The sequence below is a fragment of the Natrix helvetica genome, assembly GCF_964273705.1.
Source record: "Natrix helvetica genome assembly, chromosome: 1".
In the NCBI taxonomy this organism is placed as follows: domain Eukaryota; kingdom Metazoa; phylum Chordata; class Lepidosauria; order Squamata; family Natricidae; genus Natrix; species Natrix helvetica.
This window is the reverse complement of record NC_138548.1, coordinates 98,450,098-98,464,538: the sequence shown is the minus strand read 5'-3', so window position 1 is coordinate 98,464,538 and position 14,441 is coordinate 98,450,098. Positions and strand designations below refer to the sequence as shown.

Sequence of the window (14,441 nt, the reverse complement as noted above, 5' to 3'; positions counted from 1 at the left end):
GATGCATAGCTGTATTTCATACAAAACCTAAAAAAAAGTATTAATTGAATTACCGGTACCAGTTGCATGCAAAGCCAAAATACATATAATTATGTCACATATGAATATGTGCAAAGTATTGCTATAAATACATAACTGCAGCAAAACATGACATGGAGGCATGTTCATATATTTGACATATTTCACATACAAATAATTGTATCAAGACCTTGGCCAGATATAGAGAATGGAGCATCAAACATAAATTTATGGGAAGACAAAGCAGCACTCCGTGTACAGCAACTAAAGCATCTGTCTTCGAGGAGAAAATACCCAGCAGCTCTTCATAAATGTGACTGATGAATCACCTTCGTTTTTCCCATATCTCTCTCTCTCTCTTGGCTTGCTTGATGTATCCTGAACATTCCAACAACTGTTTTTCTTTTAAGAAGTAAGTACTGATCTGATTTTGGCATCTTTCATAATATTTGGCCTTAGGTAAAGGTTACTAATTAAATTATAAACAATGAATCCCCCCCCCATAACATAATACACAGGATTTTCATAAGAATGACAAGAGGCACGTTTCCAGAACTTCCAACAGGATACACTTAAGAAATATTTCGGACAAGACCCAAAATATTTGTGAACAATGCAAAGTCGACGGGGTAAAGGAAAAGTTAAAATTAGTATATAACCTTTTGTTTTTCTAATTGCTTAGATTATATCTCTCACCAAATAGTTTCTTGGTGCTGAAATTCATACTGACAGATAATAAAGGAAAGTATTTGTAACTCAGGGTTGATATGAGGGGTCCTTGGTGCCCTCTGAGCTTGCTTATTTTCTTGCAGATGTTTCATTATCCAAACTAGGTAACATCATCAGTGCTAGTCAACAGCACATCTAAGCTTTTGAAATGATTGAATGCTGAGAAAGTTTATAAGTATTACCGTTATTAATACGTAATATTACAGACCAGGAAAGTCTGTAGCAGTGAAGGCTAACCTTTTGGTGCCGAGTGCCCAAAGTGTGCGCCCACCCCCACCCCCCCGTGCATGTATCCTGCCCCTGCGCATGTGCCTCACTTTGCGTTTCCCCCTGTGCATGTCCCCTGCCCTCCTCTCCCATTTTTGGCTTCCAGGTTGGTGCAGGAGGCTTTCCAGGCCCAATATGAGGCATGAGGGTCCTTGTGTGGCCCCTATGCCCCATTTTGGCTTCCAGGTTGGTGCAGAAGGCCTTCCAGGCCCAAAATGGGGCATGGAGGGCATGTGCACACACATGAAGCCTCAAAATGCAATGCATGCACAGCAGAGACCTGAAGACCAGCTGGCTGGCAGGAGGCATGTGCACGTGCATGGTGGAGCTAGGGTGGGGCAATGCCTGGCATGCCCACAGAGAGGGCTCTGCGTGCCACCTTTTGGGGTCTGTTGTAACTTTGAATAGTTGATTGACTGCTCTTAAGTCAAGGCCTCTCTGTAGTACAATTTATTACTGAATTAAAGATTATTCTGTTTTCTAACTTATTTGTTCCACTTCTCTATGCCATATATATATACACATACATACATGTGTGTGTGTGTGTGTTGTATTTGTGCTGATAAATAAATAAAGGGAGACTAGTATAGATCTATTTCAAGCTATTTAGCTCTCATCAGCTAGCCATACCCTTACTGGGATTTGACATACATACATACATACATACATACATACATACATACATACATACATACATAATTACATCAAATTTCTATGTTATTATGAGCAAAAAGTTTCCCCTATAACTGTTCAACTCTAGATCTCTTCTCAGACCTGACCATTTCTGTTGTCTTTTTGTTGATGACAAGATGAGTAAGTATATGACTTGATGAAAAAGCAAATTAAGGAGGAAAAAAAGAGGTTTTGTGGAGGAAGCTCTTATAAATGAACTGTCAAATGAAGTGAAGTTAAAGGAAAATCTCCTGCAGTAAATGCAAGGTCTGGCTCTTCTAATAAAAATCAAGGCCCTTGAGGAATTAATTACATCAGCATTACGAAAAGAATGCATGGAATTGCAAAATGTGGTGGCACAGACCAGCACGAACTTCTGTTGCAAAAAGAAAACGGCAGGAGTGTCTTAACAATTTCTGAACTGATATGCAGGTCATTGTAGTCACATAATAGTAATTCGGACAGTCTAATGAATAATAGTATGCTGAGGTAATGATAAATGGTATTACACATACCTTGCAATTTAAGTCATCTAACTTTACTTTCTTCAGGTGCATCTGTGTGTGTGTGTTTGTATGTCCCTCTCTGTGTATCTTTGTATGTGTGTGTAAAAAGTATTTTGTCAAAATTCAAACTCCTGATTTTTGTAGATAAAATTATTTAAAATATATTTTGCTATGTTTCGCTATTATAATTCCGAAAACAAGCTACATGAATTTGCAATAAATGGATGATTCATGTAAGTATGTTTTTAGAATAAATTAAACACATTAAGGTTTTTACAGAAATATTTTTCTCATAATTAAGAGCATGATACAAACCAGTAGAGCATATACATCAGTGGTGGGATACGACCAGTACGCCCCGGTATGGGCATACCGGTGCTTGCTGGGAGCACCAGGTACTGTTCTGATACGGTGCTCCAGAAGACCTACCCGCCCACCCGCTCTCCTTACTACTATTTGAGCCGATTAGGGCATTTGTGCATGCGCATGGAGCATAAGGTGCCTGTGCGATGCTCCACCGAGCAGTTGGAGCATAGCGGGCGGTAGGCATGCATGTGTGAGCTGCACGCATGCTGCATGCATTCACGTGGTGGGCGCCCGGCTCCATTGTACCATACTGGTTGCCCTGGGATCTGGAACCCACCACTGATATACATATACATACATGCACACATACAAATATGGTATTCTTTTTTATCTGGACTGCGTATTTATTTAGAAGCTTGTAAATACATTTAATTCACTTTTTAGCTAGCAAAACATTTTTTTCTGGAAAAACGCCATGGAAAGAGAGAGATTTTTCAAATGATAATTTGTCTACTCCAATGTTTGTAATTATGTGTTATGAATATGTATTTGGATAATTTGAGCATCACTTTATCAATCTGTCTAAAATGTTGTGATTGAGGGACATGTTCAGTTAGAGATGCAGAAGAGGTCAGCCTGGTGAGAAAGAATGAAAAAACAACAAAAAAAAGAGAAGTCTCAACTGTTGTTATATGGAAAAAGTATTTAAAAAATAAATCTAAATCCTTCTTGCTTCTCTTTGACTAGTATTACTAATTTTCTGACGATATTATATCATAATTATATGATATTGTGTCAAATTAACTAAATCAGCTAATTACTTATGTAACTCAGTTTTTGATAAAGCTTTAAACAATATGTTCTAAAACAAGGAAAGATGTTACAGATTTAGAAACAATGAAACTAGTTGGGAGTAAAATTATAGAAATAATATTACAACTGTATTCAATTTAATAAAAGTAGAAAAATATTAGAATATGTTATCTGCCAAATACAGGGAATTTGTCTCTGGTGTAGAAACTCTCAGTTTACACACAAAGCAACAGAGTAATAATCATCATAATAATACCAATAAGAGGAGGTAGTAAAGAAAATAAGAATATGGTTTTCTACAACCAGCTGGACTGCCTAAGTGATAATGAAACACTTAATATAAATTCACAATGTTTCAGTAATAATACTTACAAAGAATTGTACAAGTATAGTATAATCTGTATATGGCCATATAAACAAAAATACTGGATTTAAACAGGGCTTCTACAAGTTACATTTTTTTTTAAACCAAGCCAATAACTTTGGGTCTATCTATCATCTTTCTATCAATCATTTTGTGGGCCTTTTCAAAACTCCAGTTCTTCATAATAGATCTTCTCTTGATATTTTCTCTTTTTTTCACACTTATCTTGTTTTCCTAAAATTTATGAACTATAAATTATTTTTATAAATTTGTCTACGAATTTATAAAGTATAATTACTTTGTTCCTTTAGATTGCTTTTTGTTTTTTTATAAAAGAAATAATGTTCTTGAAATAGATTATATAATTTTAGTACTAACTGAAAATATTTTCATAACAGTGACAATATATACCAAATGACTTCTCAGCTTGAATGCATGACATGGAACCAAATGAACTTGGGATCCACACTTAAGGGGTAAGATTGCTATTTTTTAAAATCTTACACCATAAAATTATGAAAAATTATGAATTAACTTTTATAACAAATGAAACAAGGAAATAATACAATCCTCAAAGAGATTTGTCACTGATTATATTAGGCATTTTCAATTATATAAAATATTTTTATTCTCAATCTTACTACATTTATTCCATTTTCTTAAGGAAATAAAAGGACACAAACATACTATTTTCTATTAGTTACCAATATCTTCTCTGAAGCATACATTTTTGAGAATGTACCAGAACGCTATATTCCATTTGTGTTTTTTTTTAATATCTTACTTATGTTGCTGTCATAATGTAATCATTTTATTGGAGAATAACAAGTTGCTGCAATTGATTTTAAGTGGCTGTTGACTTACAATGCAATTTTGTGTATGTTCAGAAATAAATTCCATAATTTTTGTGTTTCCAAGGTTTCCTGAGGGAATATAGATTAATAATCTGACCATTTTGGTTTTTTTGTAGTTTTCTGGCCATATGTATTCATGACAAGTCATGATGATGGAAAAATTATTATTTGCAAGCTGTGATTTTATTGCACAAACCCATCCTTCAATATATGTTTCTTGACATTTGAGCTTTGCATTAAATACATAGATAAAACAAACAGCTCTGAATAAAAACTGACATTACCACACCAAATGAAATGGTCATCTCTGTTTGTTTCCTTAAAACAGTGTTTCTTAAATGTTTTTCCCTCAGGACCCCTTTCCACTTTTAAAAATTATTTTGTTTGTATGGGTTATATTTATCAATATATAACATATTAAAAATTAAAATTGAAACATTTGCTGTCACTACCGCTTTTCACATTTTTGGTGGGATTTTAATATTACATTATATTTCAACATGAAAAGTTGACTGCCTATTCACATCTGTTTCATTGATCTCTTATGCCACTTTGTATGAAATATTCTTTGTATCATGATTTAGCTTGGTAGCTTTAAAAACTAGATGTTTTTCTAGGCATGGGAATCAGGAGGTTATTTGTACTTCCTGAGGAGTTGTCAATTTATTGTTGATTGGGTTTTGTCTATCTGCACTAAATGTTTTTGCATTATTGTTGGTCATTTTGCATTCACTTTTTATGTGTTGTTGCTCTAATGAAGTGGGGGACCATATAAATCAAATGAATGAATGAATGAATTTCTCCCACTTCCTCATAGTAGGATGAGTCACATAAAAGAAGTACATAATAATAACAGTTTATTTAAATGAAAGACTGATGTCTATTTTATATCATGCTAAATGATGACTTTTCTGCAATATATTTGTGGGATGATACTCAGATATTTTCCTTGAGTACAGCTGTTCAGTTGTCACCTTATCAGCACATTTGGAAAATTGGCTTATATTTATTTAATTTATATGCTGCCCCTGTGTTATGACTCTAGGTGGCTTACAAATGAAACAGTAAAGCAAAAAACTGAAATCAGTAATGGCACTATTAAAAAGGAAGATCCAGGAAAAAAAACATTTCAAAAGACAAGAGCATTACCCACAATGCCTTGGGCAGAGGGGTCATTTGCATGCACTATGGCTATTCACTTGCTTGTTTCCTTCCATTTTGGGGGGGGGGGACTTGGGAAACTATAATGCAAAACTATAATTCAAAGTTAATATCCTGTAGCAAATATTCACTGATTGGTCAAGTTCTGGACTATACCTAGTTCAAAGGTTGATCACCTTAAAACACTTTTCTTAGCTGTTTTAAGAGTCAGCACATCCCTAATCCAGCAACTATTTTTTTTTAGAAATGAAGGAAAAATAGATATGCTATCCTAAGTATAGTTGTAACAGCAGCATCCTAGAGCGTTAACAGGCAGGTAGGGTAAAATCATGTGAAATTTCATGTGAAAAGTCTAAATTATAGAACCTTAGCTTAGTCCTTAATTCTGGTTTGGGTTAAAAACTGAGGTTTCAGGCAGAGGTGGTATTCAGTTGGTTCTCTCCAGTTTGGTCGAACTGGTAGCGGTGGCTGCAGGAGGCTCTGCCTACCCGCCCCGACATAATGCCTGAGCACTGCACATGTGCAGAAGGTCACATTTGCGCTCACATTTGTGAACTGGTAGGGAAGGTACGTGAATCCCACTGCTAGCTCCAGGGCTGTCCAGGTCCATCAGTTTAGAATACATCTGGAGGCAAAATTCTCATTTTTCTAAAGCTTTGAGAAAATTCTTCTCACTTCCTTTTTCAACTAACTGATACAGAAATAGGGGAGGCGGGAAATAGGAGTTGAAGGGTGCCCAAAGGTTTTTATCTAATCTGGAAAGGTGTTAAGTAGCTCAGTGGGACAGTCATGATGCTGCAGCTGATACCCTCTACATCCTTCCCAATTTTTGTGGTAATCTTCCTCTAAGCCAGGGGTGTCCAAACTTGGGAACTTTAAGACTTGTGGACTTCATGCTGGCTGGGGAATTCTGGGAGTTGAAATCCACAAGTCTTAAAGTTCCCAAGTTTGGACACCCCTGCTCTAAGCTCTTTATTGTCTTTATACCATTCACATCCTTTTAAAACATTGAATTCTCACCACCCATGTCTTTGGCATATACTTTCCCATTCCCTCGCATTTTCCTCAGCTTCCTCCCTAAAGGGCTTTGATCTCTCTCATATCCCTTCTATAGGGAGTGGACTTCAGACAAATCATTATTTGTCCAGAAATGTTTCCTGTTACCTTGGAAGCAGGAAGTTCTTTTTGAGGAAGCTGCATGATAGTTGAAATATTTGAGTACAGTATGTGGGAGCTGTTTTGCATAGGATTCTTTCTTCTTTTATGAAGTTTGGACCAAATGGGAAAATGAAGGTCATTGCAAATATAATTGTCAACAGAAAGACAATACAATTTTATTCTGGGCAGTGTATTGATAGGGAGCAGATTTTTTGTTTTGAAATATTTTATTTTTGTTTTCAAAAGTTAAAAAAGAAAACTGCAAAAATATTTAAAAATGTTATGGAGCAGATTTTTTTAATTTAAAAAATGTGCAATTCCAAAAGGAAGTTTATTGATAATAAATGCATATTGGCAAATATATTGTAGAAATGATCACTTTGAAAAAAATACTCAGCTTCATATTAGTAATATTTTTATGGCAATGTTTTGTTCACATTTTTAAATATTTATCTTCAGTAAGAGAAATCTTCCCAGTTATAAAAGTGTTTAGCAAGTTACATGCCTCAACATCATAGAAGAGCTTTTTCTAAAGCTTGTTTCAGACAATTGGACTCCATGGTAAGATTTCATGGAGTTCCATTTGAAGAAAGACTGGACATTTGAGGAGCATCAAATGAAGAAATTGAGTATATCCTTCTTGACTGCAAACTGTACTCTATAGAAAGGCCTGCTTACTTAGATTTTTATTTAAAAACTAAAAAATACTGCGGTACTCAGGAGAAACAAACTTTCTGAAGAAAAAGGAACCTGCACATCACTAGTAAGACTGCAGTTCTTAAGTTCAAAGGTCATTTCGAACAGGACAGAATATTTAGGTTAGATTGGGTTATCTGAAGGGTGTTGATTTACGATTGTTTTCTCATTTGTATTTTTGTATCGGTTTTATATAGTTGACATGGTCAAATGACAGTAAATTTTATCTGTCCTCCTCTCTCCCTCCCCTCCCCTGCTCCTCCCTTCCCCTCTCCTCCTCCTCCCCTCCCATCCAGAGGTGGGTTTCTCCCGGTTTGGCCCAGATCAGATGAACAGGTAGTGGTGGCAGGAGGCTCTGCCCACCTACCCGGATGCTTCTGTGCATGCGCACGAGCAAACCGTTAGTAAAATAATGGAAACCCACCACTGATCCCCTCTCATCCCGTTCTGTAATTTGGCATTCTAAATTAGTTCAACATTAATTGGTAAAGTTAATATGTTGAAAATATCAGTTGAAGAGAAGAAAGTTCAACATTGTAATTTATGAAATCATAAACATTCATATGGACCAAGATTCCAGTCCCAAGAGTTAGGCTTCCTCCTATTGAATTCAATAGCATGTAACTCTTTCTTTGTAAGTGTTTCCCTGCCTGTTGTCTCTTTCCACTACCTCTGTATTAAATGGCATGGTTTTAGTTTGCTTCTTCTGATAGTGCTTGGTTGATTTGTTGATATTCTTTTCAAGGATAGAGAAATTGCTTTAGAATAAACAAATATGCAATAATTGTTAGACGTCCTTTAGAAATAAAAAAGAAATAGAAAATGTGGGTAAAAGAAAACTTACTTCCATGGTTAGTTATCTCCAAGCAATCAATCAAGCAATGAGAAAAATCACTCATTCTCAACTTTCAGATGTTTGACTACAACTTCAGATATTTTGGAAACATAAGCAACATTGAGCTAAGCCATGATATGAAAGTATACTCTTTGTAAGTATTCTTCTGAAAGAAGGAGTATTTATTTATTTCCTCACTACAAGTTTGTACTCTCTGTAATCAACTGGACTTGTAGCAGCTCAAAACAGATGTAACTCCACAGTAAAAATACATAAAATAGATGATAAATAAAACACTAAAATAAAATAGCAGTAAGAAACATAGATTATCATCATCATCAATGAATCATCATCACCAACCAATGGAATGGAATGGAGTGGAGTGGAATGGAGTAGAATAGAATAGAACATAACAGAACAGAATAGGAAAGGACCTTAGAGGTCTTCTAGTTTAGCCCCCTGCTGAAGCAGAAGAATCTTTATCATTTCAGACAAAGTGACTGTCTAGTCTCTTCTTAAAAACCTCCAAAGATGGTGTGGCCATGATTTCTGAAGGCAAGCTGTTCCACTGCTTAATTGTTGTCACTGTTAGGAAGTTTCTCCTTAATTCCAGATTGCTTTTCTCTTTGATTAGTTTCCAGCCATTGTTTCTTGTCCTGCTCTCTGGTATTTGGACAATAATTTGACCCCCTCTTCTTTGTGACAGTCCCTCAAGTACTGGAATACTGCTATCAGACATAATTCTTCTTTTCTTTAGACTTTAGAATTGCTAAAGAAATTGCTATAGGTATTCTGAAACAATTTGATTTAACAGCTTTTGGAAAACCAGCAATGGAGGTAGTGTGTGTGTGTGTGTGTGTGTGTGGAGGCAGTCTGAGGTAATTTAAGAGACAAGGTAGATGGGTGGCCATTGAAAAGAAGTGCCTGCAAGCCTCAGCCTTTATGTTGCAGTAGTGAGGAATTATAGACAGTCTATCCTGAATCAAACCATTCAATTCCAGCAGAAAAAGGTTGATTTTTTGCCAACTCATATGGGGATTTATAAATAAAAACATGTCCCCTCAATTATGCCCAGAGCCAACAGAAGCCCAGTGTAGGGCCTGAAGTACCAGTGTAACATGCTAATGGTAACAAATGCTAGTCAACAATAGACTACTCAGACTGGTATTCAGAAACAGTTTCATTAGAGCATATTATAATACTGTAAACATATAATGATAAAGATATAAATGACTGTTGTGATTAACATAATTGTAATAAATAATGAGTGTGACTTGTTCCCAATTTAACTTAAAGACTTTTATGAAGTCATCCAATTGCAGATTATTTGGGAAATCATTGTTAAGGTAACTATGCATTTGGGCAATGTACATATCTAGTTATCTATTGTTTATATAATTAAGTTTTGATGGAGAAAGAAGTGAAGATAACGTGGTTGGCTGTTTCACAATGAACGATTTGCTAGGAACTATGCAAGTCAAATTCTCTTTGTGCTAGATGTTGGCAAGTCTTTTGATGCCCTTCATTCAATGTTTTTTGAGTTGTGACCATGCCACTGGCATTATCAGAGGGTCAAAATCTGCAAAATGGTAAATGGAACCATTTTGTTGTGCCACTTTCAATCATGGCTTTGATAATAACAGTGCATTGCACCTCCCTCCCTCCTCCCTCTGAGCACATCCATGGACAATATAATGCTGCTGTTCATATATTCTTGCCATCTCTTACAGAGCACATGCACTATGTGGATTTGATTCAGTATCCTTTTAGAACAATTAAATAGGAAGAAAGTACTGATAGTTACATATAATCCCTGTATTAGTTCTGCAGGGTACTTAACAATTTTACTTTAAAGGAAGATATTTTTTTTCCAAAGATCTGTGTCTCTTATATTAAATAAAAGAATTTAAATGTAATGGAGAAAATAAATGGTATTCCAGCATCTGTAAATGCTGACCATTAGTGCTGATGACACCTGGGATGCCTAGATAGGAAAAAGGCAGAGAGATGTTTAAATCAAGATATATTATCTTTGGAGAAAGAAATTTAAATATTTTGGCATATGTCAAGATTATAGAATCTGTGAAAAATCGGTGCTAGATGTAACCTCATTGCCTGTAATATATGCCAAAATAGCTATCTATCCTCTCTGGTGAAGAGAGTTACATTACACAATGCCTTCAATTTCATTTGTCATGGTGATAAAGCTAGTTTTCAAAGATATACATCTTTTAAAAGACATTGATGGACTGATTATCAAGGATTCCTGGGAATTTAGTGTTTCACATATTCGTTTGCATTTTTAAAGTAGTTTTTGAACATTGCCATCTTCTTTTATATTGAAATATGTAGTTTATTTTTTTTCCTTCCAGAAATTCTCCTCTCCAGAATTGATATCTTTTTTTCATACATGATCTTCCCATACACACATAAATCATATTTTAAAAGTCTTTCCCTACATGGTGGACATTTCTGTCTGCAAATGGCCTACAAAAAATGCCATTAGTTGGAAGCAGAAAATATAGTTTTCACTATCTTTTTGCTGCCATAATTTTTGCACTCTATATGCCTCACAAGCTTCTCATAGACCCAAAGGCAACTTTTCTCAGACACATCTTTTTAAAATGAGCAGCAGTACAATTCTTATCAATTGTTGGGAAGGTGGATGGCCATTGGAACAATACAATTTGCAATGAAGAAATAAATGCTTGTGATACACGATGGAGAACATCAGTTCTGTAAAATGCCAACTATTCTGAATGCAAAGTGATGTTTGCAGTTCTCATTTAAATCAGTTGGATCAAACCTCTGTTTTTGACAGAAATATATGTACAAATCCTTATTATTTTTAATTTATTTAACATATTCTACTAACTATATTAAAAACAAAACAAAAACTCTTTCAAAATAAAATATTTTTGGCTGGTGTCTTAAAATCTAATGGTAAATAAGCAACTTTTTCAGCAGTGGTCAAACAACTGGAAGCAATCTGTTATTCTCAGAGAAATTTCCCACCCATCGATTGTTATTCATTATATTTCTCATAAACCACACATTAATCAACTTCTCCCTTGTGCTGCCCATCAAAAGAAACTAGGTGTAATAAACATCCAGCTGCAAATACATATATACACATATATATTTATTAATGGAATTTCTATTCTTTATAAACGTCTTTCTTAATTTTATAAATTTGAAAATGTGATAAATTATGGTACTTTTAATGACAGTAAAGTTTTAAGCAAGCTATTCATAAAAATCTGGTGTAGTGCTTAAGGCATTAGGCTAGAAAGCAGAAGACTCTGATTTTTGGTCCTGCATTAGGCATGAAACCAGCTGGGTGACCTTGAGCCAGACACTTTTTATCAACCCTAAGGAGGAAGCAATGGGAAACTATTTCTGAAATCTTCCAAGAAAATGTAGAGGTTCATTCAGAGAGTGGGAAAAAAATGAGGTAGAAGGAGTATTTAGTAAGTTCTCTGGCTTGAGTATTTATAAAAGCATGAAAGGCAAAATTAAAGTAAATGAATAAACAAATGAACAAATGAACAAACGAACAAACAAACGAATGAATGTAACAAAGTTGTGCTGATAGAAGAGAGGAAAAACATGCCTTCCAGGGAACTTTATGTATTGTATTCTGTTTCAAAGAATTGTTCTTGGAACAGTTGAATGTTTGTCTGAAATGGTATAGGGTTTCCTGCCTAGGCAGGGGGTTGGACTAGAAGACCTCCAAGGTCCCTTCCAACTCTGCTATGTATTGTACAGTTGGAAAGAATAAAAAAGTGAAATTGCTGCTCCATTAAGAAAATAGCAACCCAGCAGCCAAGATGAGATGACCATAGGGCAATGACCAGCCACCGAAGAGAGGGCGATGTGCCAGATGCTGTGGCCAGTCAGAGCTCGGTATGTTACAAAACTGGAATCAGTGAACTAACTGCTTGGAAGGGCACAAGTTGATTCAAGATGGAAAATAGTACTTTTGAAACAGAGTTTCAAAGCATAATATATTGCTCTCTGTAAGTTGTCTTTCTGCTTACATAGAAATTACAGTTGCTGAGTATTGTGATGATTATTCTGTTAGAACACGGGGTCACCAAAACCATCAGTAGGTAACACAATAGAATATTCAATTCAAGTTGAATCAGGGCACTGCCGAAGAGCCAGTAAGCCTAAAAATAACAAATGCTACAATAACAATGATTTGCACCCTTAGTTGCATGAGAAGAATTCTGCTCATACAGTAACCACCTTCACCCCCTCCTTGTCCTTGGGGCCCTTCCTATCCAGAACTGTCCATGAGGATTAATGAAGGAATGGAATGAGGATGGAATGGTGATGTAGGTCTTCAACAGGAGAGGACAACCTGTATTAGCAGAAATGCCACCTCTTCGTACAAAACGCCTTGAGTTAACTTGATTTAATTTAATTCACATGCTTAAAACTACCCAAAAATAATGGATATTCTGTAAGAGCATCCTAACCTTAACTCTCTTAGGCAAGGAACAACACTGATCTTAACCAATGAGGATATTTCAACAAATGTTTTTTTAAAAATAACTCATTTTGATAATATAGCTGCTTTAATAACTACACACATACACACACACACACACACACACACACACACACACAAAGATGGTGGATATTTTCAGTATTCCAATAAGAAATATCTTAAGTAAACTGGTAACATTAAACTCTTTTTCATTTGTTTCTAAACGAAAATGGCATTTTTCCTGTGCCTCACATTTTTTGCCTATTTCTATATGCAAGCATGCCAATTTCTTCTTTAAAATGTTATAGCTTAATGTAGGGTCTGTTCTATGTAAACTCTTCCCACCCCCCAACTATTTTTAAAACATTCAATCTGATTATGATGAATTGTTCTGTATTCATATTTCATGCTGATGTTTGCTAACTTGTCACTGTGTTCTTCAGAAATGCTTAGTGTAGCTTTATTAACTTGGGAATGTAGGCTATGAATCACACGAAATTTGCCAGTGTAACAAAATAACAGTGGTGTAATGAAGTAATTGAAAGTTTCATACTTTTCAGATCAGAAATTAATCTTTCAAGATTTTTTTAAAAAGCACACTAAAGTGATTCTTCAGAGCTGCTCTGTTTTTCATCACACGATACATTCTGCTTTACCAGTCATATACACACTATATAACATTATGATTAATTAATAATTTTAATACCTTATGTCTTGACTTGAAAGGTTTTTAAGGGATTTTCAGATAGCTAAATAGCCTTTATTTGACATTTTTCAGGTATTGTTTTTGTTTCCTTGTTGCATATTCATTGATTGCTAGGACATGATATATATATATATATATATATATATATATATATATATATATATATATATATATATATATATATATATATATGTGTGTGTGTGTGTGTGTGTGTGTGTGTGTGTGTGTGTGTGTGTGTGTGTGTGTGTGTGTGTGTGTGTGTGTGTGTGTATGTGTGTGTATATATGTGTGTGTGTGTGTGTGTGTGTGTGTGTGTGATGTATTTGTGCTGATAAATAAATAAAGGGAGACTAGTATGGATCCATTTCAAGCTATTTAGCTCTCATCAGCTAGCCATACCCTTACTGGGATTTGAACCTGGGCTGTGTATATATATATATACACATACACATATACACAAACATATATATATATACACATATACACACACATATATATGTTTGTTTTCGTAGATTTTCATGGGTGTCGATATGCTGGTCTTGTTGTATTCAGGTCTTTTCCCATGTAAGATTGAGATTATCTTGGCAACGTTTTGGCGAGGTCTCACTTGCCATCTTCAGGCTGGATTTGGGCTTAAAGCATGGTCGTCTTTCTATAAACCTTGGTGTGTGTGTGTGTGGAGAGCGGGCTTTGTTTCAGTAAGTGGAATGATTGGTTGTGTGGTTGTATTAATCTCCAATGGATTCCAAAGAAAAACAATTACCAACCTAATCCAAAGGGAGACTCCCCCAAAAAACCGAGACACAGAACAGGGCAATGGCATCGTCCTCCTCCCTTACATCAAAGGCACCACAGATAAAA

At 35.3% G+C, this 14,441-nt stretch overlaps 1 protein-coding gene across 4 annotated transcripts in view; it reads left to right on the top strand.

The window, feature by feature from the left end:
- Positions 1-14,441, top strand: part of WT1 (WT1 transcription factor) — a 57,182-nt gene that overhangs the window by 23,402 nt on the left and 19,339 nt on the right. For 3 of the 4 annotated variants that reach the window (XM_081939922.1, XM_081939921.1, XM_081939924.1), the window contains one exon: positions 4,074-4,151. The exons of the other annotated variant lie outside the window; for it this stretch is intronic. In XM_081939922.1, the coding sequence (XP_081796048.1) occupies positions 4,074-4,151 (78 nt within the window). The remainder of the gene's footprint in view (positions 1-4,073; positions 4,152-14,441) is intronic. 4 annotated transcript variants of the gene reach the window in all.